We start from the raw sequence: 27,144 nt of genomic DNA on the forward strand, positions 1-27,144 counted from the left end.
AATTGGTAAAATGGTTGGCTCAATTATCAATTATTTAATGTAATTAGCGCTCGGCTCCATTAAGCAGATGTGAAAATACTTTTTCTGTTTTATTATGTAATTTTCCAAATTGCAGTTGAGGCAGAGTTGATACAAACTGCGGACAGGTGAGACTGGGGTCATTAGTTAATTCCTCTCTTTATTATTTGATTGGTTATTTTCTTTGGGAGTTCAGTGAAGAATTTGTAGTCTTGTTGATGTAGCAGCAATTGTTTATGTGCAGCTTAAATCCATGTCATTCAGTGGTACAAAACTCGGGTACTAGGTTGGAAATTCATGCTGTAAGAAACCTGTTTCTTTCAGAATTTAAGTGATCACTTATGTTTATTATATTTTAAACCTAGTTAGTAAATGTTTGCTATTTTTAGGGTAATGCCAAACTCTTGTTAAGTGTTCCAAAATATAAATCCAACTATACTATAGTCTCAATACACTACATCTTAAATGGTTACATTACTTCTTACTGAATGAATGAAAATCTTTGCATTTATTTTTTGTAAGTTCACGACATTATTCGTCTTTCAGATTATAAAGGAAGAGAAAAGGCCCGATAACCTTTTTAAACATTTAAATTTGCATTTGAATTTTGATTGGCGCGTGCACTAGGCAATGAAATTCGAGGGTCTCTTAATCTAAAATCACAGTAGTTCACATGCATCAGTGGTACCTCAAAGCCAACTGCCATTATTCATTCTCGTTTAATTGACGCTTGATTTTTTTTTTTTTCTTGAAAGGATCCAATTCAGCTAAGAGATAACTGTCTATGAACCATTTAACTGTCATCTTAATATGCTACTTAACATTTAAACCAAGCACTCATGGTCTCCCAGACTGCTAATTGATGTAGTTTCATGTCTTTATGAGACAATATATCTCCAACAGAGGAAAATGATTAACAGTGATGAAAACCATTCATAGATATTTTTTTGCCCTTAGAAGAAGCTCATGAAACAGAGATGGACTCAACATTCACTGTTTCTATCTTTATGGGAATTTTATGCAACTATTACTTGAATATGGCATTAGAACAGGTGCAGTTGTGCTGCACTGTGCGACCCATTTTGGTTTACAGTTTGATAAAACCAGAGAGGCTCTGTGAATCTTAGTCACATGTTAAACTCGTGAAGGTATGTGTTATGACCAGGGAATGAAGATGGACTCATGATTAATATGAAAATTAGGGAGATGCATGTACCTCAACTAATCAGGTAGTCTTTATTCAGGCTGAGCCTGCATTGGTAATGTTGCCATTTTTCATGTGTCAGCTCTGATGCAGGTTACCAAGAATCTGATTTTCTCTGGTTATTCAGGGTTTGAGTTGTGAGCCGGCCAGGAAGCACAGAGAGAAAGGATGGAAGGGAGAAAAGAAAGTGAGGGGAAATTAGAAGAATTAGAGAGAAGAAAGAAAGCTACTGTAACTGCAGGTTACAAATGCTAAGTCAGAGTCAGTACTATCAGAGGTCTTAATGAAGATGTAAACTCTTTGCTCACCCCTTAATTATTGTAGACATGTTAAGCTTTTTTTTTTACTAGCTGCCTTCTTAGTGCAATATTATGGAGATGTTAACAAATACTATTGTGAGTAAAAAGACATTGTTTAGACAGAAGCATCTCTTCTCCCAGCGTTACAAGGAAGCATCACAGAAAAGATGAAACACTCCATTCTCACTGCAAGCTGAGGGCAAATTCACTTTTGGTCCCCAATTATGCTAACAAGAGGAAAAATGATCTTTGGCTGCAAGAATGTTGTTTCATAATGAGCTGGCTAGGAATGGCAAAGTCTTCAAGCAATGTTTTAATTCCCTCTATACTGAGTAAGCTGTGAATTTTAGTAGTGAATGACTTAATTCATCTTCTTTTATTCGCCGTATATTGTTTGAGCATTGGCCAAATGTAGACCTTGGAAAAATATATCTTATGCTAATGCACCCATATATATTTTTTGTCATGCTGTTCTTTATAATAACTGTTGTATTTTTTTAATATGTTAATAAAACATTGTAATAATAACAATGATATTAATATGTAGGAATGTATTGCACTGATCAGAGAGACACATTCACCATCAGTCGTTCGTGCTCTCTTACCTGTCAACTTTTCTCCTTGCTCTCGACCATAAACACTGCTCACCTCTAAGGTGTGTTTGTGTTCAAAGAGTGCTGCTGCCATAGGTTCTTTCCTTCCTATTAAGGACTGCATTCCCACCATCCCTCAGGTGTGTCCTATTGTTTCCTATAGTTTTGCCTTGGTGATCATTCTATGATTAAAGCTCTCCATTGTCTCTTGCCTGGGCACAGTATGTGCTGCTTTTTCTTTCAAGATGAGAGACTCAGGTTGTCTGTTTGACAGAAGGAAAGGCAATTCAGCCAGGTAGCTTGGCTGTGTAATAAGCGATCTCTTGTTCCTGTGGGAAAGGTTGATGCAAAGCAATGCTTTCAAAGACCAATTTGCACGCGGATTGTCAAAAGTAAGGTCAAGGTTTTGAAACGCAATAATATAATTTAGAGCCATTACGATCATTATTATCTATGTGACATCAGCCAAAGGTAAACTGGCTGTGCAATTTCAATGTCGTAAGTCTTAGGCTCTTTAAAATATGTTTGCACTTCCAGCTGGATATATGGGATTTTTTTTCTCAAGGTTTATAAAAGGAGCAATTCTTCAGAGAGGAATATAAATTCCACCATCTTTTAAGTGAATATTAATTCCTCATTGATAGTAAAGTCTGTTTTTATTTAAGCTGCTTGTCTTTTCTGTCGATTTTTTTCTTTTCTTTTATATGTTGTTTTTTTTTTTTTAAATCTGTGTAAAGGTGGATTTGTCTCCTGCGCTGATGGCTCGTATCATCCTGGACAGGTTCCTTCAGGGCCAGGATGGTGGAATGCGTGAGTAACACTTTTCCATTTCTCACTCTGTCCTTTCTATCATTCTCCCCATCAGTCTTAATTGTAGCACTTTGTCTTTTTAATCCCTTTCTGTTTGAGTCCCAATTCCAGTCTAGCTGCTGTATTTTCAGCCTGTCAAACCCTAATGAGAGATAGACCACATTTAGTAGTAGCTGCATCCCAGGGCACATGACTGGCAATTAAGTACTAGGAGGACCACCCACCTCTCAACTGCAGTGTGGATCAATGGTAGCTCACCTCATCAGTGTTATTTATAACACCCCTGATTTCTTCCCTCAGCCTCCTTCATCCCCCAATGCATCCATCTATCGCTAGCATTCTCCTCTTCTCTCATTCCCTTCTCTTCCTCGCTGCCTGCTGGGGTCTGCAGAGGAAATTGAGTTGAGGGAAGACTGTGGCAGAAAAAGCAAACCATTTCTACGTAGTGCTGATGGACACACTGTGGGAGAACAAAATTACAGACACAAATATTGTTGTTGAATGTGTCAAAGATCTTTTCCAGAAATTGTGGGAATTGTTGCCCATGTGTAGCCTGGTTAGTGTCTTTCTCCTGTCTCCTGTATTTGTCCAAAATTCCTACGTTTTACCAGTTTTAGTCACATTGTTAATTTATAACAAAAAACAAACAACTCCCCCTCCTCTCCCCTCCGATCACCGCACTCTGGAACTTCCAGTATCACACATATGCATATTATTTTAGTGGGTCTATCCCGAGGACTTTCTGTCTGTGCAGTAGTCACTACTTTGAGAGCGAATCACATGATGTCAAAAAGACGTGCTTCCAATTTAATCAAGAAAGAGATTAAAGTGGATATGTGTTATTTTCAACTTCGCCACAGCATAGCCATTTGTCAAAGTCAAAGATGTGATTGCTTTGGACCCACCGTTATCCGCTGCCTGTCAAAATACTAGTCTGAGCTGCTTGTAGAACAGGGCATTCATCCACAAGAAGCACTATGTCTCAGATAATGGCACACTGCATCTGTCCATCTCCATACAGTGAAAAAATGTTTTATTATTGCTCAGAATAGATTTGTACCAGATGAAATGTTCTAGAAAATCCTTGTTTAATTTTGAGCAGAGTTACAGGCATACAGCATCTCACTTTTTTGGATGCTAGCAAATAATATCATGCTCCTTCAAAGAATAATTTCACATGCAATGCATGATGTAAATATTTGCATAATATATTATCTATATTATAATTGCCGCTGGAGTATTTTGAAATTCTGGCATGTTGTCGTGCTGCCTTTCTTCATTGTTGCCAGCTTTAAGGTCAATTGCTGCGAACATTCACTTATTATGAAAGAGCTTCTTTGCATATGTATATGTATATATGTATGTATGTATGTATGTATGTAGTGCAGTAATTTGTTTCCACAAAGAAACAATGCAAGGATAATTGTCTTTCCTGACAATTAGCTAACAGGTTGGTTCAGTGCTATTGGCAGGCATATCTTTCATGCTCCCTCCAGCCTCGGACAGATCTCCAGTGTGCTTGTGTGTGAGGAAGGGCAGGCAGGCTCACTGCAAAGATCAATAGACTTCTAAATAAGGGACATTACCTCCAACAGGGTGAGTGGCTTGCCTTTGCCTACCATTGTCGTTTTTTTTTTTTTTTATTCCTCTTCTCTTTCCCCTTGCATTTAAGAGACACATGAATGGGGCCTTTGGGACTATGGAATATATGTACAATCACTAGTGCCGGATCAATACAGAGTTTTAAATTGTTTTTGTACCTTCCTAGTGTGTGCATTTTTTGTTTGTTTTTTTTCTTGCTTGTTGCAACCCCCTATCCCCCACCACCACCACCACGTCGTCCTTCCCAGTAGCTACCCACACTGCCGCACCTCAACATGACAACAGCACCAGCAAACTCCATCCCCCTTCCTTGAAGCAGAGTGAAAGACTATCTGGTGATGCTTGTACATGAATCAATACAGTCAAAGCAGTTTTATTATGTATTGAATGCAATATCAACATCCATAATGGTCTTTGCTTCTTGTCTTTTGAAGCTGGGCAATAGGGAGGGTCACTTGTTCACCCAAATGACACAGCTTTAGTATATACGCCAAAATTCCTTGCAGGGTAGTACTTTCCTTGTTTTTCTTTCCAGACTTGTATCCAGCTTATGTGTCAGGGTTGTGAATATGATAGAAAAGTTTTATGAAACTACTAATAAATAAAAAAAATAAAAAACTTTTTTTAAGTCAAGTGGTTATTATAAGTCTTGTTATTGGTTAAATCTATGTCTATGTTGTTCATATAAATATACTGGATACTACGTTTCATTTTATGAAAGTATACATAATGATAATAAAGCAAAATTGTATTGTTTTTAAACATTCAGTAATCTTGAGGAATACATTTTTAAATGATTACATTTTTTGTAAATATTTATACATTTTCAAATATTTCAAATAGGTGATTAAAAAAAAATGAAGATATTAATTTCACTGAATTTCAGTGAGCATGAATGTGCCAGCTCCACACAGAGAATCCCTCGCTGGCTGATGGATTCAAGTCGAGGACCTTCTTGTGAGGTGAGAAGGGGTCATGCCTGCCAGTGCATGGGTCCTCTCATGTACTCCAGCTTCCTCTTACAATCCAAAGATGTGCATCTTAGAGTAACTGGTGATTGTAAATCAGCCATACATGAGAATATGAGCATGAATGGTCATCTGTCGCTGAGTTAGCCCTACGATAGACTGTCAACCTATCTAGGGTGTGCCTCGTTTCACGCCCTGACTCCTGGGATAGGCTCCAGTCCCATCGCAATTGAATAAGCAGAAGAAGATAAATGAATGTGTGGATGGATGGAATTGCAGTGAATCCCAATAACGACAATTACTAGAGCTGAACTAACAATTGTGCATTTTAAAAAGTTTACATTAACAGGAGTGGTAGGGACAGATCTCATGAAAACATTATTATAGGCACAGCTAACACATCTCAGCCCAATGAGAAGTTCTGTAAATGAAAGTATAACACTGCAGACAGCTATACTGTCATTCCTATTCTGTATCATTAGATACAGGATGGTCGTATCTAGTAATAGATTCAAAGTCACAGCAAAAACACTGGGGGAGCCAATGCTCTGTCTTCTCCCCCTCCTGCTATCTCTTCATCTTTCTTTCTATTCCTCCTTTGACAGGAGTTGATGTGCCTCTAGATTTAGACATACTTTTTGAGGAGGCAATTTTGCTAGCTATTTGACCTTTTCCATTTTCCCAAGGCCCAGCTTCAGATTAGATTGCTACTCCATGTTTTGTAACTATGTGATTCGACCGCCTTTAAGATTTATTGTCACATTCCTTTACAGAAGCCTTGTACGCAAGGTTATAAACGTCCCGTGTTTGATGTTAACACTGTGAGAATCTTAGTGTCTACTATGATCCTTTGGTTACTTGACAGGATTTATAATAACTTTAATGTTTCTCAGATAAAACGTGTTGATAACTGAATATTGTACTGGGTCTTATCGGAGCAAATTTTCAACGTGGCCGCTATGATTGTTATGGTTCCTTCCCTCTTGTGTTCAAGTGCTCCTCTCTTCTCTGTTACACTTCTCCAATGTGCAGAGATGGGGTGTGTATATGAAGCCTTTTTTTTTTCCAAATAATGAGAGCAAGGGCACTTCATTAGCAAGAAGGGAGGGAGTAAGGAGGCAAAGACAGCATGAGTGTTAGTGTGTGCGTGTGTGTATGCAAGGGGGCGGTTGCGAGGGAGGTAAGCAGCACCGTGGTACTTCACTTGACAAGTATACTAATTACTCCTTTTCAGCAGAGAAGCTCCAGTCAGCCTCTGCCACAGTCTAATGGCCTGACCTGGGAAGCCTTTCTCCATAGCAGTGCCTCCCCAGATCTACTATTAACACACACACACACACACACACACACACACACACACACACACACACACACACAGAGAGAAATGTGGAGTCTCATCTCACCGCTATCAGAAGGAATCAGGTGGAAGCAGATCAGTTCTGCCCCAGTAACCTCTTCAGGGAGCGAGTTCCTCTTGCACAGGAGATACCACCTCATATCATCAACTAGCACCTACACACCACCACAGATAGTTTAAAAAGAAACACATACCCCCCACCCCCTATCTCCCACTCTCTCTCTCTCCCATCTTCTGTTTTTTGTTTTTTTTTTTCTTTTTTCTCAGTGCGGGGGGATAAATTTAAAAGGAGTAAATTGGAAAATCAAATGAGGGCTTTAGGCAACCGCAGAGATTTGCAGAGCTGTCGGCCAGTGTTGGAGAGCCTCATCCATCATGTCCCACAAGTAGTCAATTCCTCTAGTATCTGTAAATGTTTTCAGATATTAGCCAATTTATATGCTCCGAGATTCATCATGGAAAATCAGCTTTAGCGGTGCACATTATCAGGACCTGTCTCTCCCTTGCTCCATGAAGTTTGATGAACGAGTGCCCCTCCACAGCTCAATGGCTTGCGCACGGGGAGTGTGCGGGGGTGTGGGCATATAGAGGAAATGGGTAACTGCCCACCCCCACCCGTGGAAAATAGTGGGTTTTTTAATTAATAAACAAACTTACAAAGGAGCTCATCAGTGTCAGGGGCAATAACAATCGTCATCCGTTATTGTTTATTACAGTCCTCCCTCAACAAATGTTGCTATTTAATGAGGTTTCTCTCTGTTTTTTTGTGTTTGCGATAATGACTTTTTCACCCTAGTGGAGAAAAGAGGAGTCCCAGTAGTTACAAATGAAAGAAACTAAGCAATGAGAAAACATGCCAAGGTTCTGTTGCCGTTACCTTGCCTTATATAGTTTATCTTGTTTTGGAGTTGCATATGAAAACAGGCCTGTGATTTGTTTACACTGGTTGTTTTCTTTAGCAAATCCCTATGGAGGTGTAGCGTTTCACATCTATTATTCCCCTCTCCTCTGTTCCTTTTGTTCAGATGTTGACGGTGTGATATGGTGCCTTAGTCAGAATTTATACCAACATGGGACAATTACAGTAAATTTGGTGAATGTTTACAAGGTGCACAGTTGTGCTGCAGGGCTTTGTTCTCCGTGTCTAGTGTTCTACAGATTGTGCTTTTTATTTTTCTGCACGCATTTTTATGTGTGCCTCTGTATGTGCTTTGAGCATGTGTATTTAAAGAGCATTGCTTGTGTGTTTTTTGTTTCTGTGTGTGTATGTTTGCATATAGCAGAAAGGAGCTCAGGGTGTTCTAGAGGTGTGCTGCCGTGCAAGGCGGGGGCGTCTTTAATAAATGTATGCTGATGTTGGAGGCTGCAACGATGCGAAGGATGCAAGGGCCCTGTTGTTATTTACTGCTGTGTTTGTGCACAGCAGCGAATCCTGGGCCTGCAAATGGCATTACAGCCCGTGATGAATGAGCATTAGGGTAAACTCATTTTAAAAGCATCCTGATTTATTAGCAGCCTGGCCTTCCATTTTCATCAGGTCAATGCTTGGCTGAAATTCCACAATGTCAGCGCCAAGGTCACCTCTTTATGGCTATTTTTAACCCCATCCCTCAAAAAGCGCAGACGAAAGAGATCCTGGCACTTATTATGGCCGTCGACAAAAAAATATCAAAGAGCTTGAGAGACAGCGGAGGGAGAATTCTAGTCCTGAAAGTGTGTGTTATGTGAGAGACCAAAATGTGGTGGTGGTCAACCTCCAATTATGAGTGCTAGTAAGACAAGAGCTTTAATGGCTAACGTTTGCCTTCAGGGAGGTTTATTACACACTACTGTTTTGCAGAAACAGCGTCAAATCTATAAAAAGACCATTAGGAAGAGGGAAAAAATCAATCAAAATGCCATTAAAGTGGAATAAGTTGCCAATATTGCTGATGTGGTTGCGGGTCCTTTGATTTTCCTTCAGATTATTAGGCACAGTCGAGTAGTGACTTTGTTAAGGGAAACCAGTGTTGTTTGGGAGTAATATGTCTCCTGGCTTCATAAAGTTTGCTGCCTCATATTTCCCACTTTATTGATTATCCATTATCATTTGTCATGAGGTGTCCTAACTCAAGGGGAAAATATAACCCTCTTTCTTCACCACCGCCTGCATTGCACAGGAGCATGGTATGGATCTGCGTGTGAAGGTACCAATCTCTGAGAAAAATGAGCAGAGAAATAAAGCACTGCCCTGTGCCTTGCAGCTCTAAGAGGGAGTGTGGGGTTATGGGATGGGCTGGGGGAGCACTGTAGCTGGCTGGGAGAGACTAAAACAGAAAGCAGGTTGCACAAAACAAAAAAAAGCCTATGCAGGAAAAGATAGAGACGACGAAAGGAGGAGGCGCTTTTGTTCTTCTTCCACCTCCTCTACTTTTTATTTCATCATAAGGTAGATGAGGGATCATAGCAATGGCTATCTTGTTTGTGGTAGTTTCCCTAAGTGTGTAGGGGATGAGAGCATAGAAAAGAATAGCCCGCCTTTCTGTGGGTGAAATTTATCTAACAGAGGCCTAATGATCCAGATGGCTATCAATTGATTTATTAAATTTTTTTGTGACTTTTTAAAAAATTGTATTAATTTTTAAATAAGCCATCGTGTCTATAACCGTTATATACTGTGTGCAGTTTCCTAGATGCGCTTGAGAACTTCTGCGATGTTGGTATAGGCACCATCCATGCCTGAAATGTGAATAGAAACATTCCATGTATTGTCTCTAATGCGCCAAATCTGTCAGGCGCATGTGTACATATATATCACTAAAATGGTGTGCCTCAACCATTTCGTCACACGGTGATACAATCCATTTAATCCAAATCTTTTTTAAGAAATGATTTAAGGAATTTTTTGCTGTTGCAGTAACAGCGAGTCGATTCGCAGGCCTCCCTTTCTGATTTATAATGTTAGTAGAGCAAGAATAGGGATGAGAGATGCAGAATAGTCAGCGTTCATAACATAGATAAACTACATGAAGCGCCTGTGCTTTGGACTGAAACATTTATCTATAGAAAATCTGTACAGATACCAAGCAACCATCTAATGGGCTAGTGCAGAAATACTGCACACAGGTTGGTGGGTTAGAGGCTGTCCAGGCTGGTTTTGTTTATAACACTAACTGTTTTGCTTTGTTAAATCCAGCAGTTAGACATTTTCTTGAATAAAATTATGTGGTCATTATTTTTTTCCTTTTTCTGTCTGTCTCCCTCTCTTCTTTTGCTGTCTTATTCTCAGCATCTAAATCAGTCCTCAACAGCATGCTGAAGGAGCCATCTTTAATTCCAGACCAAATTTTGGCCAGTAATGTCTACCAAGTAAGGGTTTTAAGTTTTGTACTTAATTAACATTTTCCAGAGAACTGTTTAATTGCCTGAGAGAGATAATTCTATTTAATTATATGAAATGTTATTATTTTAAGGCATTTGCTGTGTCTCTACTTAACAAATCGAAAATTGCTTGTGCACAGTGAGTTTTCAAAAAAGAAAAAAAATGGTACTCTACACCTGGCTGACAGACGGCATCAGCGGCTCATGTTTGCTGATGAGGTCACGTGAGAGCCGGCGGTCATGCCTGCCAGTCTGCCAGCATCTCCTGTGTTTTCTCCTTTTTTTTTCCAGCAGTGTATGGGCTTCCCTCACCTCCCTTACACCCACCCACCCTTTTGGCACGCCATAATATTTCTTCCCCCTCTTTTCAGTGCACAATAAATGACTGCTGTTATGGACCGCTGGTAGACTGCATCAAACAGTATCCTATCCCATAAAATTTTAAGCCTGAAATTGACGAGGAGCTATTGAAGGGGATGAGATGTGTCTGGCTTCACCTGACATAAAAGTTCTGCTTCACAGAGGAAGTGTTTCATCCTGCCTGCCATCCCAGTATCATCCATACAGGGGCTGGAAGGCGATGGAGGGAAGAGGAGGAGAGGATAGGCTGATCTAAATGCATCTCTATGTGCATGCTGTGAATCAGACCCAATGTTCTATGATACAAGAAAAGAAATATAATTCAAAAGCTTTTTGGAACAGGAAAAAGAGCTAATACTGTTACATACATATTTTTAAATGCATTTTAATTCATTACTATTTACTTCTGATCATTTTATTCAGATGTGCACTACAGAAAGTTTTTACTACATTTGTCTAACTTAAGGTAATAATTTATTATTCATTTATAATTAATTTGTCCACCTCATTACTATTCTTCCCACACACTTTCCCCATCTACACATACCCCCTACTCGTCTAGTAGGACCTTGGCTGTAGGGGCAGAATGGAGCTCAGGCTTTTTTAGGGGCAACCAGCTGGGTAGCAGATCAGCTATTTTCAAGGGGAGGAGAATTATTTGAGTCGGTGTACACGTGCACGTCCGTATGTTATTGTGTCTGTCCAGGCTTTCTTGCCCGTGGTGGGGCTGTGTTGTTCTGTTCATAGCCAGTCAACCTTGTCCCCATACCCTCCTTCCACATCCCCCCCTTTTTTTTAACATTCTGTGGCAGTCCTCTCAGTGTCAACTTAAAATCAGTTACTCTGCCACAGAGAGTTCATTATAACCACCCCACTGCTATGTTCTTTCAAAGAAGTCATCCACACATTGAATCAGTTGCGTGGCTACTAGTTACAGTATGTGTGTATATATATATATATATATATGTGTGTGTATATATATATATATATATATATATATATATGTATATATATATATATGTATATATATGTATATATATATATATATATGTATATATATATATATATATGTATATATATATGTATATATATATATATATGTGTATATGTATATATATGTATATATATATATATATATATATATATATATGTATATATGTATATATATATATATATATATGTATATATATATATATATATATATATATATATATATATATATATATATATGTGTATGTGTATGTGTGTATATGTATGTATGTGTATATGTATGTATGTGTATATATATAGTTCCTTATAGAAATATAATATATTTCTATAAGAGCTTCTTTTTCTCTTTCAAAAATAAAACCATCATAATTGCATATTTCCTTTTATGTGCCTTCAAGCTTTGCACATCCTTAATACAATATGGCATTTATTCTAAAAGTATTTTTTCTTCAAATATTATAAAGTACTAGGCAGAGTATCTCATCTATGCACTTTATGCATTTTGTCAAATTGGCATTTGGTTTTTCTTTCTTATTTAGATAATGCACTTCAGAAATTTGTTGTGAAAGCAGATTTAACTTGACCCGAACTCTGATTATGCTTTACTGTATGTTAGCATGAGGAGAAATGGCTTTCGCTTTGCATAGTAAATCAATAATGGAGAAGAGCAGATTCTTAACTGTAACTGACGGTAAACATGTGCATGTAGTCGAGCACTGAATTTTCTGGTTTCCAGAGAATTTAAATTTAAAAGTCAAATGTATCGTTGGAATCCTTGACTCGATTCTCAGCTCCATAGGCCATGAGCATGAAGTGCTGCTCCGGGAAAAACTGAAGGAGAAGAACCTTTCCTTTCTGGGTAAGCCATCCTTTGACCTTCTCATTACATTTTAACATGAAAACGAAAACAACTCATAAGTCATATTGGAACCATATGGACACTTTTGACTGCAAATATTTTTTATTTATTTATATTTCTCTCTGCGTAAAGCTGTTTTGGGGGATTTGATGTTTACAGAAAATCAAACAGATTGTTCTCTGAATATCATCTACTTTTCTGATGCTATTGCCATATTCAGATCAAATTAAATGAAGATGGAATGTTCAGGTATGGAACTATAGAATCCCCCCATCCTCATATCACCCCCATCCCATCATCATTTACTAGGTCAGATGAGTGATGAAGAATAAGAATCATTCCCACTGTCATTACGGCCGTATCATTTATTTGGACATGGAGTGCTGACCTTTCTTCAGGGCTGTACAGAAGACTGTTCTAAAGCTGTCAGAGTTCGAGGGGCACGAGGCCACTGAAGCAGCCTCACCCCATCTGATAAATGGATTGGAAATAAGCTACCCAACAGCAGGAATGGACCATTAATTTTAATCAAAGCTGATCTAAAAAAAGGCGATCAGAGCCACATGAGAATGTCAACAGCCCAGTGGGTGTGTACAGAGGTTCCCATCCTTATACACACAAACACATTTCTACACCGACATTACAGCATCTTGGATGCCTGGATATCTACCACAGTCCTCTGGTAGCCTCGATGACCTCTCTCTGCTCTCTTTCTTCATCCGTGGCTGATGCTACCTCCTCACCAGCACTAACCGCCACCCTCCATCTAGCCACAATTCTCTTCCATGCCCCATTAGTTGAGCTTGGCTGAAGACAAAGAGGCAGGCCTTTGGAACTGAATGACCTGGTCAGTGAGATTTAATGGAGAAATCAGGTGTTGGAGGGATAATGGCTAGAGCACGCCAGAAGTCAAGGACAATGGCTACAGCTTGTGCAGGCAAGGGTCAGGCTTGCAGAGACTATAATGCCAGCCTTGTCTCCTTTCTGTATATTTTATAAAGCACTGCCAAAGAGAGCAATACTGTAACTGGAGTTTAGAGTATTTTGTGCAGTGACAGCAAATACGTGGCAGATGTAGATAATGGTTTAACTGCACTGGCTGTGCTCTACTGCTGTTTTTCTGCTTTGCTCACGCTGAGCGGTTTGTTACCAGCATCTTTGTGAAAGCAGTTAGATCAGCAGCCTGTGACTGATTGTTCATATAGAAGGTTACTGCAAAACAGCAAGCATAACATTTCTAAACTTTTATTTTCAATAGATGAAAACCATCTGAGAACTATGGGCTACGACAAAACACCTGATATCATCCTGGAGGTTCCAGTTGGTTAGTATTTACATTATGAATGTAACCTGACTTCAACCTTAGGCATCTGTATTGTCAAAAAGTTTTGGGATTTTTTGTATATGACTGAAGAAACAAAACAAAACAAATGACCTCGTCTAACTAGTTTTCTTAGATTTGCTGTGTTTTGTTATTTATGAAAAGCTGTGGAAGGACACATTGTACACTGGATTGAGAGCAAAGCCTCTTTTGGAGATGATCAAAGCCATCAAACCTACCTCAATGAACAATTCTGGAGCTACTGGAACAGGTGAGCCCTCTCTTTTTTATCTGTTTTGTTTACTTTATTGGCCATCAAAAATTTGTCAATGTTATTTTATCAGTTTGCATATTCTTTATAACTTCTCCTTTTTCACTAGAAACTATGATCAGGTATTCTCAGTTTTATAAAAGAACTCCTATCTCTGTGCGCCAATGCTTACCACTTCCTCCCTGGCAAAGGCCACTTTAACCACAGGATTCCACATGCTACAGCTGCACATTTCACTACTTCCACATTCACTCATGTTCTCTGAGACCTTTAGAGCCTGAATGGTCTGCCTGTGAGCTTGATTGTTTTGTTGAATAAACACATTGTGTTGGAAGGGAAGCAAGGAAATGGGTGACTAATGCCTGGCCTCTGTAGCATGAGAACTTTTGGACAGGAGCAGGTCCTGACGGTGGCGGGACAGAGGTATACGTGCGTAAATACATTTTTCAATGAATCTTAGAAGTGATAACCTGTAGAAAATACTGACCTATTTAATATTTAATTTAAAACCTGAATAAAGTGGACACAAACAAGTGGAGTCCACATCTTAGCCTTGGCTGACACCAGGTTCCCATATCACACTATAGCCCTGATTAAGGTTAACTGACATGGTGGTGCAGGTTCTCGTCATTGATGCTGTGTTCAGTGAATTGTGATAACTTTATTTGTATGGCACTTTTCAAAACACAGAGTAACAAAGTACTCAACAACGGTCACCTTAAGGTACTTTAATATTGTAAGGTAAAGACTCTACAATAATAGAGAGAAACCCCAACAAGTAAACTGCCCCCTTTGAGCAAGCACTTGGTGACGGCGAGAAGGAAAAACTCCCTTTTAATACGAACAAGCTTAAACCAGGCTTGGGAGGGGCAACCATCTGCCGTGACCAGTTGGAGGTTTCTCTCATGTCTGTATGTTTTATTAGAATGTGTGCAGTACGTGATATAATGAGATTAGTTTGAGATTTGATGTATTCATAGAATTAGGTCTAAAAGTATTTGGACAGGGACACAGTTTTTGTAATCTTACCTGTGAACACCACCACACTGGATTTTAAATCAAACAGTCAAGATGTGACTAAAGTCCAGGCTTTCAGCTTTGATTCAAGAGGTTTTTAAAGTGTTGCATTGGACTGCACTGGTTCTTATATAGCGCTTTTCTACTCTGAGTGACTCAAAGCTTTATACTACTAATTCATTCACCCAATCACACCCATTCACACAAGCTTGTTAAGTGCTTACTATCTAACATTCATACACATTCGCACTCCGATGGATGCATCGGAGAGCAACATTGGGTTAGTATCTTGCCCAAGGATATTTGGCATGCAGACTGGAGAAGCCTGGGATTGAACCACCAACCTTCCGGTTAGTAGCTGATCTGCTCTACCACCTGAGCTCATCGACACTGTGAAATGCTATCTGATCAGTGTTGCAGCCAAATGCTGATCTTTCTGGAATACTTGCAGCTTGGTTGGATAGTTTGTGTTAGTCTGAGCCTTATATATTTGCTCATATGTGTCTTTCATTTATATTCACAAGGCTAGCCTTGTCCAAGTATATTAAGGTACTGACAAAGTAGATCCTATCACATCAGCCAGCAGCCAGTCAGACAAACATTCTGTGTCAAAAAAAGAGAAAGAAAAAATGTCAGACCCCACCTTTTTCAGCACCCCTGTAAATTTTATTTGACATTTACAACTGACATTTCAAAATGTCCCCTAATCTTTCTGTTAGACCATACGCATGATCATTTGAAGTACAAGTGTAGTCCCTGATGTTCATGTTTGTGTTTGGAAATGCAATGACACAAAACTATAACCTGTTAAGAGCAGCAGGTGAAAAGAGAACGGTATCATTACCAGCTGCAGGCAAGGCTGTTTTTTTTTTTTTTCTTCCTCTGATTCTGTTAACATGTTAAATGCGGTCTTGGAGACTTTTGTTTAAGCAGTGACAACAACAAAGACAATGTTATAACAGTCCTCTGTTAGTCGGTCTGGATGTGTGATGTTGACCATGTGTTAGTACTGCAGCATGTACAGAATTAGGTGTTTTGTTGAGATCCAAAAGAAGGTTGAATTTAGCCATAGGTGTGGGCTGTTTAAATCTTTATCTGTAAGTCCTTACTCCATATACATGATATAATGTCTCGTGTTTTTGGTTTAAGAACTCATTCGCTTTGGGCTAGATAGTGTCTACTTCACTTTTCACTTCATCTCTCGTTAGTTGGTCTCAGTTTATATGATGGGCCCCAAAAGGTTGATGTTTGAAATATTTGTCCATTCCTTCATTGCTCAGTCCGATTTCAAAGTCTAAACTGTTCAGTTTCCTTTTTGACCACCCTAAGAAGGGCACACCAGTGATTGTAATTACTTAATTGCCTCTGATTGACATTTCCAGTGATTTGCTTATTTTTCATGAATTCCTTCTTTGCTTTAACTGAGCTGGGTTACCCAGAACTGTGTTAATTGTTCTTCACTTGCCCTCAAGCATTACAGAGTAAGGATGTGTTTTTGTAGACGGATAGAAAAAACATAACTAATTTTCCCTCCAAAGCCCTCACCAACTGCATTTATCATCCAAACAATAGTCTTGCCAACACAGTAACCCCATAATGAACCCCTCTTCAGTGGAGTGAGGGGTAATGACGCTTCACCTACAATGCTCCCAAGAAAAAAAGGGAGAGGACAGAAAAAAATGGAGAGAAAAAGACAGTCTTCTGCAGAATCAGACAGCGTGTTCAGGCCCAGTGCCTGGATGAGATGGTGAAACAGCAGCTATTGGTGTCTTCCAGCCATCAATCTTAGCTGGTGGCGTTCCAGAGCCAGTGAGCCCTCTGCTCTGACGGATGTTCAGATAATTGAGTGATCCATCTCGCCCAACTATCAGAGTTGCATAAAAATTATTCACCTGCTGGTGAATATTAAACACATAATGAGCCTCTTGTGTGTTTTAGGAGAAGTGGATAAGGTTAAACACAGCATGTAATGAAATATGGACTCTTATGTGGTAGCACCTTAACTGCCCCTAGTTGATTATGGTGTACTTATATCAATTACGCTTGGCAAAGTTCCTTCCATAACACAGCAAGCAGCAGTTCAAATTCTGCTCATGCATTTGTCTGTCTAGGTGATCTCATACTTTAATCCAGAGACCATGGAGATAATTATTATTTGCTGACTTCTTGATTATTTTTGCACTCAAATATTGTTGAAACATTTGCCTAAGTTATGTAGCAATAGAGATTTGGGTTTTTACCATTTGACTGAATAATAGTTGACATAATTGGATAATTTAAAAAAAAATAAGATTATAGTTGCTTATGAAACCACTTGTAAAGGCTACTTTTTTAGAATGAAGGACAAAAAAAACAAAAGTTTTTATACTTGATGGAGCTAAAGTTTAATGACTGGTCCTTATTGTCAGGAGAGCAGAAAACTGTCAAAACTACAATATATCCAGGCTCAGAAACCTTATTGCATGCTTATTGTTAACCCGCCAGACTTTTTAGGTTCATCGAGGTAGCTAATTGCCTTCATTGCAGCAATTGTGTACCAAAAATAATCAATCAGGTAAATCAGAAAACGCAACAACCAAGAAAATAACTTTTTTTATCGTGTTTTAGTAGATTAAACATGTAAATGTGGGTATAAACGAGTGTAATTCAGAGCTCATTCATCACTTTTCAGCTCTTTCCCTTCGTTCCCTTTCCCTATTCCACCCAGCCGAACACAATGAAAAGCCTGTGTGACAATGAGCATGGACGCCAGCTCCCTCCTCCCAAAGTAAATCAGCTGTGCGATTCGTAAACTGCAAATGTGTCAGAGTTGAAAATGTTAGCACTCTTAATGGAGGCTTGAAAAGGTTAGATCTGATAAAAAGCTGTCAGACGTCCGCAAAAAATGATTTATAGCAAAATAATGGGACAGTATGCCTCATTTCTCCCTCATATGAAATGGGGGTTAAGACTTTTGGGTTTGCCATTATACATCATCTGGCTTGACCACTTGCAAATTTAGTGAGACTTGAACGCACACACACGCATTATGTTTCATCTGGCTCCTTTGTTTCAGTAATTTTGAAGGCCTTGTTGTAATGCTGATAATTTATGTCCCCACATAATTAGTAGCATAAAATTCTCACGCTCCAAAAGCACTCATTGATCTCCATTCTTATCTGCTTATGTGCGTCCTTTGTTACACTTTTGTGATGGAGGAAATTGTAAAACTAATGAGAAAGTCATAATTCCACAGTCTCACCAGACCGTTCCTATAACATCAATAATCTGCTTGCTGACACATTACCTCATAAATAGACAGACCTAAGATTTTTGTGATGTTTTATATTAGTTGACACAGCCACAATTAGAAATCTCCAGTTCTTTGAACTTTTTCCAGTTATATCAAGGGCTGCATGCTGTAGGTTTTACAGATGAAATTGCGCATTAAGCCTGTTAGTCTCAGAATGTCAATCCATTTGCGACATCAAATTAATTTCTCGATTCACGATATTGAACATTTCCATCCATTTTTAATGGACATGTCCATCATTTTTGTTGAACTTTCTAAAGCCTTGATAACAGGAATGCCTAATTAGTGGAGTGTAATGTTACAGTGGGTGTTTGATATGCCCTATTGAATTCATCAGCTGGTACTTTTAGCTTTAAAATATGTAAGGCCTCCTTCTAGATATTTGGATCCATAAATGTAGCTTGTGTTCACTTAAATAACTGTTTATATATGACTGAAGCTGCTAGGGATGGGTATTGATAAGATTTTCACGATTCCGATTCCATTTTCGATTCTGTTTAACGATTCGATTCTTTATCGATTCTCTTATCGATTCTTTTTAAAAAAAGGAGAACACTAAGGTCGATTAGCTTAGAACTTTGTTTTATATCTTCTCTTTGAACGAGATAGAAATTTAGGAGTAACATGGCCTTACAAACCCAACAGTGAGATCTTAAGAGATCCAGCCTATGGCTCTTCCATGGGGTGTCACAGGGTCCCCAGGAAAAAAAAATAGTAAATGTAAAATAATAAAATAAATATTCTTCTGTAGCAATAACAAAGTATAACATAAATTATTCTGTAGCAATTACACAAGAATATCCAGTAATGTCCCTGCCTACAATTAAACACATTCACTTACCGAAAATCGGGGGCATCTGCTGTAGCAAATAGGTGCAAGCCTTTTACCACAAACTTAGTCACTGCTCGGTGACATTCGTCTATCCTGGCCTGAAAGGAGACGCTACCGGTAAACTGCAGCGAGAACTGCCAGCATCTGAGCCAGCCAGACTCTGTCTCTCTCATCATGGTCACCTAAATGCACAGTAATGGCAGGTTTTGTAATAAGGCAGATCGCGCTAACATAATATGCACTGTTAGTTGATTATTTACCTGCCGCATTAACGGGAGAGGACGTGCAAACGTTACCGCTGCTGCTGAGTTGAGATTCACGAGTCCGGAGCGGAATTAAAATTACGACATTCATTTCAGGTCATCGCGTGTTTTGTGAGCAAATGCTTTTGCATATTCGTAGTGTTTCCTCCCTTAAATGAAATATCTGCTTTGCAAGTATTGCAAGCTGCCCTGTTGTCATCCGTTCTCGTAAAGTATAACCAAACTTTTGAGCATTTGAGCCGCCATGTTTCCTGCCAGGTAAATGACGCTCCGCAACGTGGTGACGTCATTCGGGGCGACTGGAATCGATAAGGGAATCGTTTGCAAAAATGGCAAACAATTCCAAGGAATTGAAACAGTGGGAACCGGTTCTCAACAAGAACCGGTTTTCGATACCCATCCCTAGAAGCTGCTCATATTTAGAAATAATGTTTTGACCTTGTGTGCTTCTGCACATGTTTTCTCGTATAGTCCCAGTTAATGCAGTGGCATAAGAGTATTAAAGGCCTCAGCATCTAGGACATCACAAAGAGCAGATAGGGGATGTCACCTGAGCGAGGGAGCCCAAAGGCCGTGGCTGCCACTGATTCAATGAGGCTGGACATTACAAGGCCATCCCTGAGGACAGGTACAGGCGCTTCTGGGGTGACAGTGTGACACCTCCAAGACCTGTGCCCTGCAATAACTTACCTCAGGTTCTTGTCATAAATGTGCAAGACAAAGAAAGGTGGTAAAAAATAAATAAATAAAAAAGTCTCCATGGCAGTAGTAGCCTTTAATGAATAGCTGATAGTCACTAGAGTGACAGAAACAATATTTGAATAGATTCATTATAGCACCGGCCAGCAGTCTTTTAGTTTCTCAATTAATCTATTCTCTTGTGATGTTTAAGAAAGAGCTTTTTTCTGGCTTAGTTTTTCTTCTGTTGTGTAGTTTTGGGCACTTAATATCAATAGAAAATTCTAGTTGTTTTGTGGGGGGGGTTTTTTTGTGATAAAGCATAACTGTCTCTGCATAGCCTTCCTGCTATTCATAGTTATGGATGCCCCATGCAGTGCAGGAACGTGGCCTCTTTTATTGTTTCCTTTGTTATGACATCCTCACGTAGAATATTCCACAGCAAGAAAAATAGCCATCCACAGTGGTGGTTCCTTTAGGGCTTTGCAAGTGTTTGTTTTGGGGAACGTCAGCCCACAGAAGTGCAATGCTAGCCCTCACAGAGCAAGCTACTTGGAATATTAATGGTAAATGACAAGTCGGCCGTGATGCTTCAAGGATTTCATACTTTTAAGGATGCACATTTGGGTGCATTGTTTAAGACGTCTGGGGTGTAATCCGCACTCTCAGGTCTCTGGCAGCCTCAGGATTTAACTCTGGTTAAGCCCCATGTCTCCTATTTATGTTGGTAGGGTTGTATGTGTGCATTATCCAAATTTGTCATTTACCATTGAATGTGAGAGCAGCTTTGACATCGCGCTGTGTGTATAAATGAAGAGCAGGACAGAAAGCGGCACCCCAGCGATATATACCCCTCCTCCTGTCTTGCTGCTTGCCTGTGACACTGTGAGATGGAGAGGAAAGCCTGAAGTAAAATGAGGTGCAAGCATGTCTGCTCCATGAATTCCTGTTTTGGTATGGAACTTTTTGAAGATGAACGTACATTTTTTTGTCAGCTTTCACGATGTATGTCATCACACTTAAAAAGACTCACTCCTCCCCCCCTCATTTTCTCAGTCTCGCCGCCTTCTTCTCCTTCTTTTTTCCTCTACATTGACCTTCTGGGTTTCAATCCAGGAAGAAGCCAGCAGCATTTGTCAAAAGCACAGAGAGACTAGTGGGCAAGGAATCGAAAGGCTTTTTGTAAAAGTCAGTCTAACAGGAGAATTTTAATGGCTGTCTGACCTCTAAAGGACATTCAGATCTACATTACCCTCAATGTGATGTTAAACCTGCAGTAATATTTTCTTGACAGCGGGACAAATAGATTTGTCACACACTGCATGATGCTTTATATGCATCACAGAAAGGCCTGCACACTCACAGGTGCTAAATATCTTCACTTCTATCTAGATAAGTTCTACAGATAATGCGAGTACGTGTGAGTAGTATCTGTTATATTGATCTAGTTTTTTCATTTAAAGACCTGCGAGTTCTGCTATAAATCGGTCATGGCGAGAAATTAATGGTTCAATTAGGCTAATTTAGCATTAATTTATGTTGGTCAGCATTGTCTTTGTGTATTTGCTGGCACGGAAACGGTAAACACTTTTTTTATTCCAGTCCAAAAATAAAAGAATTATTTTTTAACAAATGACAACCAAGGAAACAATGCTTCATATTTCTGCCTTTTGTGTTTAAAGAGCAGCACTGTGTGTACCAGATAGTGTGCTGGTGCTCGTGGTCTGTAGAGGCCCATCAGTCACTGTGTGAAGCTGGTCGCTTGTGATAAGTGGTTCCTTATAGATAACCTAGACAGTAGGCTTCTTTTTATAGACACACTGTCCCTCACATAACCTTGTTTTTTATTGTTGTTGTTTTTTCCCGCTCATTCTTGTTTCCTTTTCCCCTCCACACTGACTTCAGCCTCTTATTTAGCTTCCACGCTTTTAGCTTTGTATCTTTTTTTCTCGCTTAATCAAACAAGTAATGATTGGATTTCTAATATTACCAGCAGAATTCTGATCACATACAGTAAAGAAACACACACACACACACACACACACACACACACACACACACACACACACACACACACACACAACAGTACACTTGCAATACATGTGCATGTGTGTACTGCAGTTTTAAGTGCTTTCCTGGCTCACATTCATCTGTGTGTGTATGAAAGTTAAAAAGATCCTGACAAAAGGCTCTTGGTGATTTATACCTATAAAAAGCTTTTGATATTCTAAACCAGGAGGCAAAGTTCTTCCTGTTTTCGTTATATCTCACAAACTCTTCTCTGATAATGCAGCAAGTAACAGAAAGGATTTTAAAGAATAAAATAAATTATATTTAAAAAAAAAAAACACCAGTTGGCCTCCAAATGACTTCAAAAGCAGCCATGCTATTTTAAATGTACTCTAAGCATACTCAGCTGCAGTTAAGAAGAGATTTCTATTTTTTATCATTTGTCATGTGACCTAATTTCTTTTCAAAAGTACATTTGAATTGCTTGTTCTCATATTTAAATCCTATATCCGATTGTATCCAGTAGCAGTCATTGTGACTGATGTACCAAAAGTAATTTAGTTTAAATACCGTATGAAGAGATATTTATTTTTGAGAACAATGTTTTATATTTCAGTATTAATTCACTTCTTTGCATTGTTGACAGAAACACTGAAAGAGATATAAGCACATTTGAGTTTTTCCCCTCGCTGGCCTGGCATTTGTTAAAGAGCTTCGTCAGAACCCTCTTCCCCCATCTTTGTTCCCAGGCAGCCCTTTCCTTCTCCTGTCTCTGGTTTGAGTTTCACGTCTCTCGGCGGTCTGATTGCCTGATAGCTTAAACATCTCTGCCTGCCTATCCTTTAGTCGGAGTGTGTAATCAAAGACACATGAGGAGCCTGTGTCCAAGTGCTGACCTTCTGCTTTCGCTCATCAATTCTTGGGGTTAATGTACAGGATCTATCAGGTCAGCAGATTTGTCTGCACAAACTCTGTCAGGTCTATAAACGATTGGAAGAAAAAAATGCGTCTGGCTGCTGGCTCTTATGAAAACTGTGTAGAATAAAATGAACACAAGAAAATTTCTGCTTATATATTTTTCACCACATCTTTGATGGTATCAGTATTTCTGTTCTGTGTTTGTTTTTTTATGACTGTTTTGAAATAAACTTCGTTGAGGAGGTCTATATGTGATTTTGAAAAAAAAATCCTGTAACATTTGTTGATGTGATTTTTCACCATAAGCCGAAACAGATGGCACGCAATCCTTTTCCTCTAGACTGATGCAAGTTAACAGGGGCATATATTTCTGAACAAGTGAAATCTAAACTCTTAACAGAGTTTGAGGCTTTGACCCCACCCCCTTTGAATGGCCGCCATAGAGATGTCAAAGAAATCTATTTCTCATTTTGAGTGATATCTCTATCAGTTGGCACATTCGCACCATGAGTCTATCCCAATGTTAAACCCCGAATCTGTCTCTTCAATGACGAGTGCGCACGTCTTAAATGACCACTCGTATCTTTTTGTTATGTGTCTGTGAGGTTAAAAGTGAACGGGCAGAATAGAGCTGTCTGGTGAAAGGCCTCTGATAGAAAGTGCCACTTCCATTTGAGCGCAGCTGCAGCAAAGCCTCTGCTGGCTCACTGTCCAGCCCGACACTTCACATTCTCTTCTCCTGCGATTGGAATGGATTTGAAAACTGTTAACTTCAGACAGAGTTTTGGCTTGACCATTTCTGATCTCTTCCCATTTTTTTCATTGCTTATCTCCCACTTGTTTTGTCAGAACCAATGACTGTCTCAGACGCTGTTTTCTTTTTGTTTACTTAAGTTTTCTGACTGCGTTCCTTTTTTTAAAACTTGGACTCAAAGTTGATTCCAAACCAAAGTTGGTACTCCTCTAAACCCATGCAAAAAATATTTCATATACAGTTTATATTTAAATATATACTGTCATGCACCGTTAAATTACATCTTGCATAACTTTTTATTCAACTTTCCATTGGAGATACCATTAAGCTCCAGAATACACCTCCTAATTTGGTGATGAGGGGGTTTAACGGTTTGAGGAACTCTATTCTCAGACCTGCTGACAGTCTTCACCCCCTTGGGTCCCTGCTAAGGATGGAGTTCGTGGTCGGAGGGAATAAAGTGAAAAAACCCTGGCTGCGTTTTAAATGCTCATTGTGGTTTGAATTAGAAAGGGGATAAATGCTCTGAATAATGATCAGAAAACATTTAGCTTCAGCTGCCCGGGTGAAACAAAACACACTCGAGTGAAACTTTTGAACTTTTTTTTTTCCTTCCCCCAGCCGTTTTGTTTGCAAATTTTAGCACTGAGTTCATGGGAAACTCGCTCGGAGGTTACCTGCGCCTCTGCAAAGTGATGGAAAAAAGGATTACGTCTGCAAGAATGTTTTTACAGTTAGTTGAAATATTACTAACCTTGTCAAATGTCATTTTGAATGAGAGAGCAAACATATTTTAATCAGGGTTTTAAAGGCACGGCTTTTCAAACTGTGACTCTAGGAGAAAGGGGTCAGCTAATTGCAATGTTTGATGTCATATTTGGTCTCTGGCTCCATTTTGATGCAACTGCCTGGAAGCATGCTCGCTCTCCTGCCTGGCTCTATGTGTCTCACACACATACTTCATCAGACACAGTCAAATGAAAAACTATTGAAAGGTCTCAGAGTTTGTAGTGCTATAATCTTCATAAAGTCGACTTCCTGTCAGCCTTTCTTTCAACTTTAACCTCTAGCCCCTCACTGTGTACATCACCAGAGTTTGGCCACTTCACATGGATCTGCTGACATATAAGAGTGTTATTCATATTTTTGTGAATGAAACCATGAGTGTACAACAGAATAGCAAAAGTTACAGCAGCCTAACTTTTTCACTTTTCTTGTGAAAATATGAGCCCTGCTCTGACTTGTACTCAAACCTCTCCCAGCATACTATAATGGGCTAATCATCCAAACTCAGTCCCAAATCTCTTTGGTTCCCATAATTACTCTTTAACAGCAGTGGGAGGTAGGGGGTGGGGGGTGAGGAGGTAAAGGGATATACATTGTAAATTATGTTTGACAAGGTGGGGTTAGTGGTTTTGTCGTAGCTTGTCTTTAGTTATTACTCATACTTCCTCCTGCCATAGATAAGGCCTGCTGCTGAACATACCAAGGTGAGCACTGGCGCAGGGCTCTTATCGCCAGCATTGATTTAGGGCAAGAACTTAGTGACAGAGGTCATTGTGTAGTAAAGCTATCCGTCATTCAGGTTTGATTTCTGTTCAAGCTTGTCTCCAAGTTGTCTACGCATAGGTTTGTAGCTCACAAGAGGTAGAGACCACAGGAGGGTTGGACTTGGGTGGCTAAAGCTAAGTGCGTGTTAAGAGATCACAAAAATGTAGCATTTTGCAACAGTGACTACTGGTTCAAACTGCTATTTAAAACATAGCTAATATTGTAAATCTAATTCAAACCTCTTATTATTGTATGAAATCTGAATCCACAATCGTTCGTCTTATGTTTAAAGCAGACATTACAAAAAAAAGTAGACACATTTTTTCTCCAGCAGCAATCTGATAGCCTTACTTATAGAGGCATACTTACAGAAATTCCCCTTGTATTCTGTTTTCTTAGTATGTGTGTAAAACTATTAAATTTTCCCTCATTTAAAATTCAAGGTAGTTCTCAGGCTGTGGTATATACATTTGCAATCATAAACAGAGGAGATGAGTGTTTTCCCCTGTGCAGGGGTGTTTTTTTAGATGTCTGATGATGGGTATTTAGTACCGTTAATGTTGTTCATGGCCTTCATTTCTAGACTTGTAACTTTTGGCTTAAATGTTCTATTTATTCTGGCAACCAAGTGAGGAACTCATACTTTCAAATATGCTCTGAGTCATATTATTGATTGGTCACGAAGATTATTTATTGCACTTTCTCTCTAACTTTTGCAAAAGTTGGAAGGCGACTGAGATTCTCCTGGAGTGCTTGCATGTAAATGGCTATAAACTGGCTGTGCTGAATCCTGAGAGGAAAGGTACTCCCGTAGAATGTAAAGGTCTCTTTAGTTATGCTAGAATATCTAGCAAGGATGGTGGTGCTGCTCGCTCCAACCTTCTACAGGATAACTGAAGTGGCTAATTACACTTCAGTCTGTAATCAAACCCATGTCAGGTTGTCTGAGAACCTGGATTTATATGGTGGATTTCGGTTAAATACAGGAGCAGCTTAAACATTTTATGGTTCTCTCCTCAAATTAAAGTTTTTTTTTTCCCCGCAATCCCCTCTAAAATATGTCATATCCCATTACGCAAATTTGGATATGGTAAATTAGTGAGGAGTGTGCTTACACTATGAATATGTTGACTTTTTTTGTGCCGTATGCAGAGGGTTAGCTTGCTGGGGGTTGGGGGTGTCTTTAACTCTAAAAAGTTGTCTTGAATTTTCTCCCCTTGGAAGATGATGTGTTTTTGCAATTCAAATATTTGCTCATTCTCTTCTCCATTGCAAAGCTCCCTTTGAAGCGAGGAGTTCTATCAGGACCAATGACAGTGTGAGTGTGCAGCGTGACAGCGCAAGAGGCAGTGCTGGACTATTTCTAACTGCATATTTAAATAGCACGGAAATCCAAAATCAAAAATGTATGCAAATGACGGCATGTTTTGCATGCTGATATTTTCATGATTTGGGGCTTGCATATTCAGGTGGTGCTCAGTACGTGCCTAGCTTTAGCAACATTAATCAGAATTACTTCGTGTCTTCCCCATATCCTTGATCTCTTTTTAACAAACATTTCTGTGGGTGGAAGGCCTGCAATTTGGTAGATTTACTTGATTTATTTTTCATGAAAGCGCTGCTTAAGATTTTAAGGCTGTTTTTAAGTGAAAGGACATACTAAAGGTCTTATATTTCATAGGAAAGTGTGTAACCCAGAAATGCTTAATATTTACTTCTTAAGAGTTTTTTTTATTTTTCCCCCCATTTACATCCTGACTGCTATGTTTACTCCCCCTTTGTGTTATGTGCAAATGGTTGAATGAAATTTTTAGATA

The 27,144-nt window shown here is 39.2% G+C and overlaps 1 protein-coding gene across 2 annotated transcripts in view; it reads left to right on the forward strand.

Moving 5' to 3' along the window:
• cdin1 (CDAN1 interacting nuclease 1) overlaps positions 1-27,144 on the forward strand; it is a 52,094-nt gene that overhangs the window by 12,531 nt on the left and 12,419 nt on the right. For both annotated transcript variants that reach the window (XM_084914436.1, XM_084914437.1), the window contains exons 6-11: positions 2,852-2,924; positions 10,120-10,199; positions 10,583-10,632; positions 12,353-12,420; positions 13,679-13,744; positions 13,907-14,012. In XM_084914436.1, coding sequence (XP_084770562.1) covers positions 2,852-2,924; positions 10,120-10,199; positions 10,583-10,632; positions 12,353-12,420; positions 13,679-13,744; positions 13,907-14,012 — 443 coding nt within the window. The remainder of the gene's footprint in view (positions 1-2,851; positions 2,925-10,119; positions 10,200-10,582; positions 10,633-12,352; positions 12,421-13,678; positions 13,745-13,906; positions 14,013-27,144) is intronic.

The sequence above is a fragment of the Perissodus microlepis genome, chromosome 19 (genome assembly GCF_051167445.1).
Source record: "Perissodus microlepis isolate ML-2025 ecotype Zambia chromosome 19, ASM5116744v1, whole genome shotgun sequence".
Classification (NCBI taxonomy): domain Eukaryota; kingdom Metazoa; phylum Chordata; class Actinopteri; order Cichliformes; family Cichlidae; genus Perissodus; species Perissodus microlepis.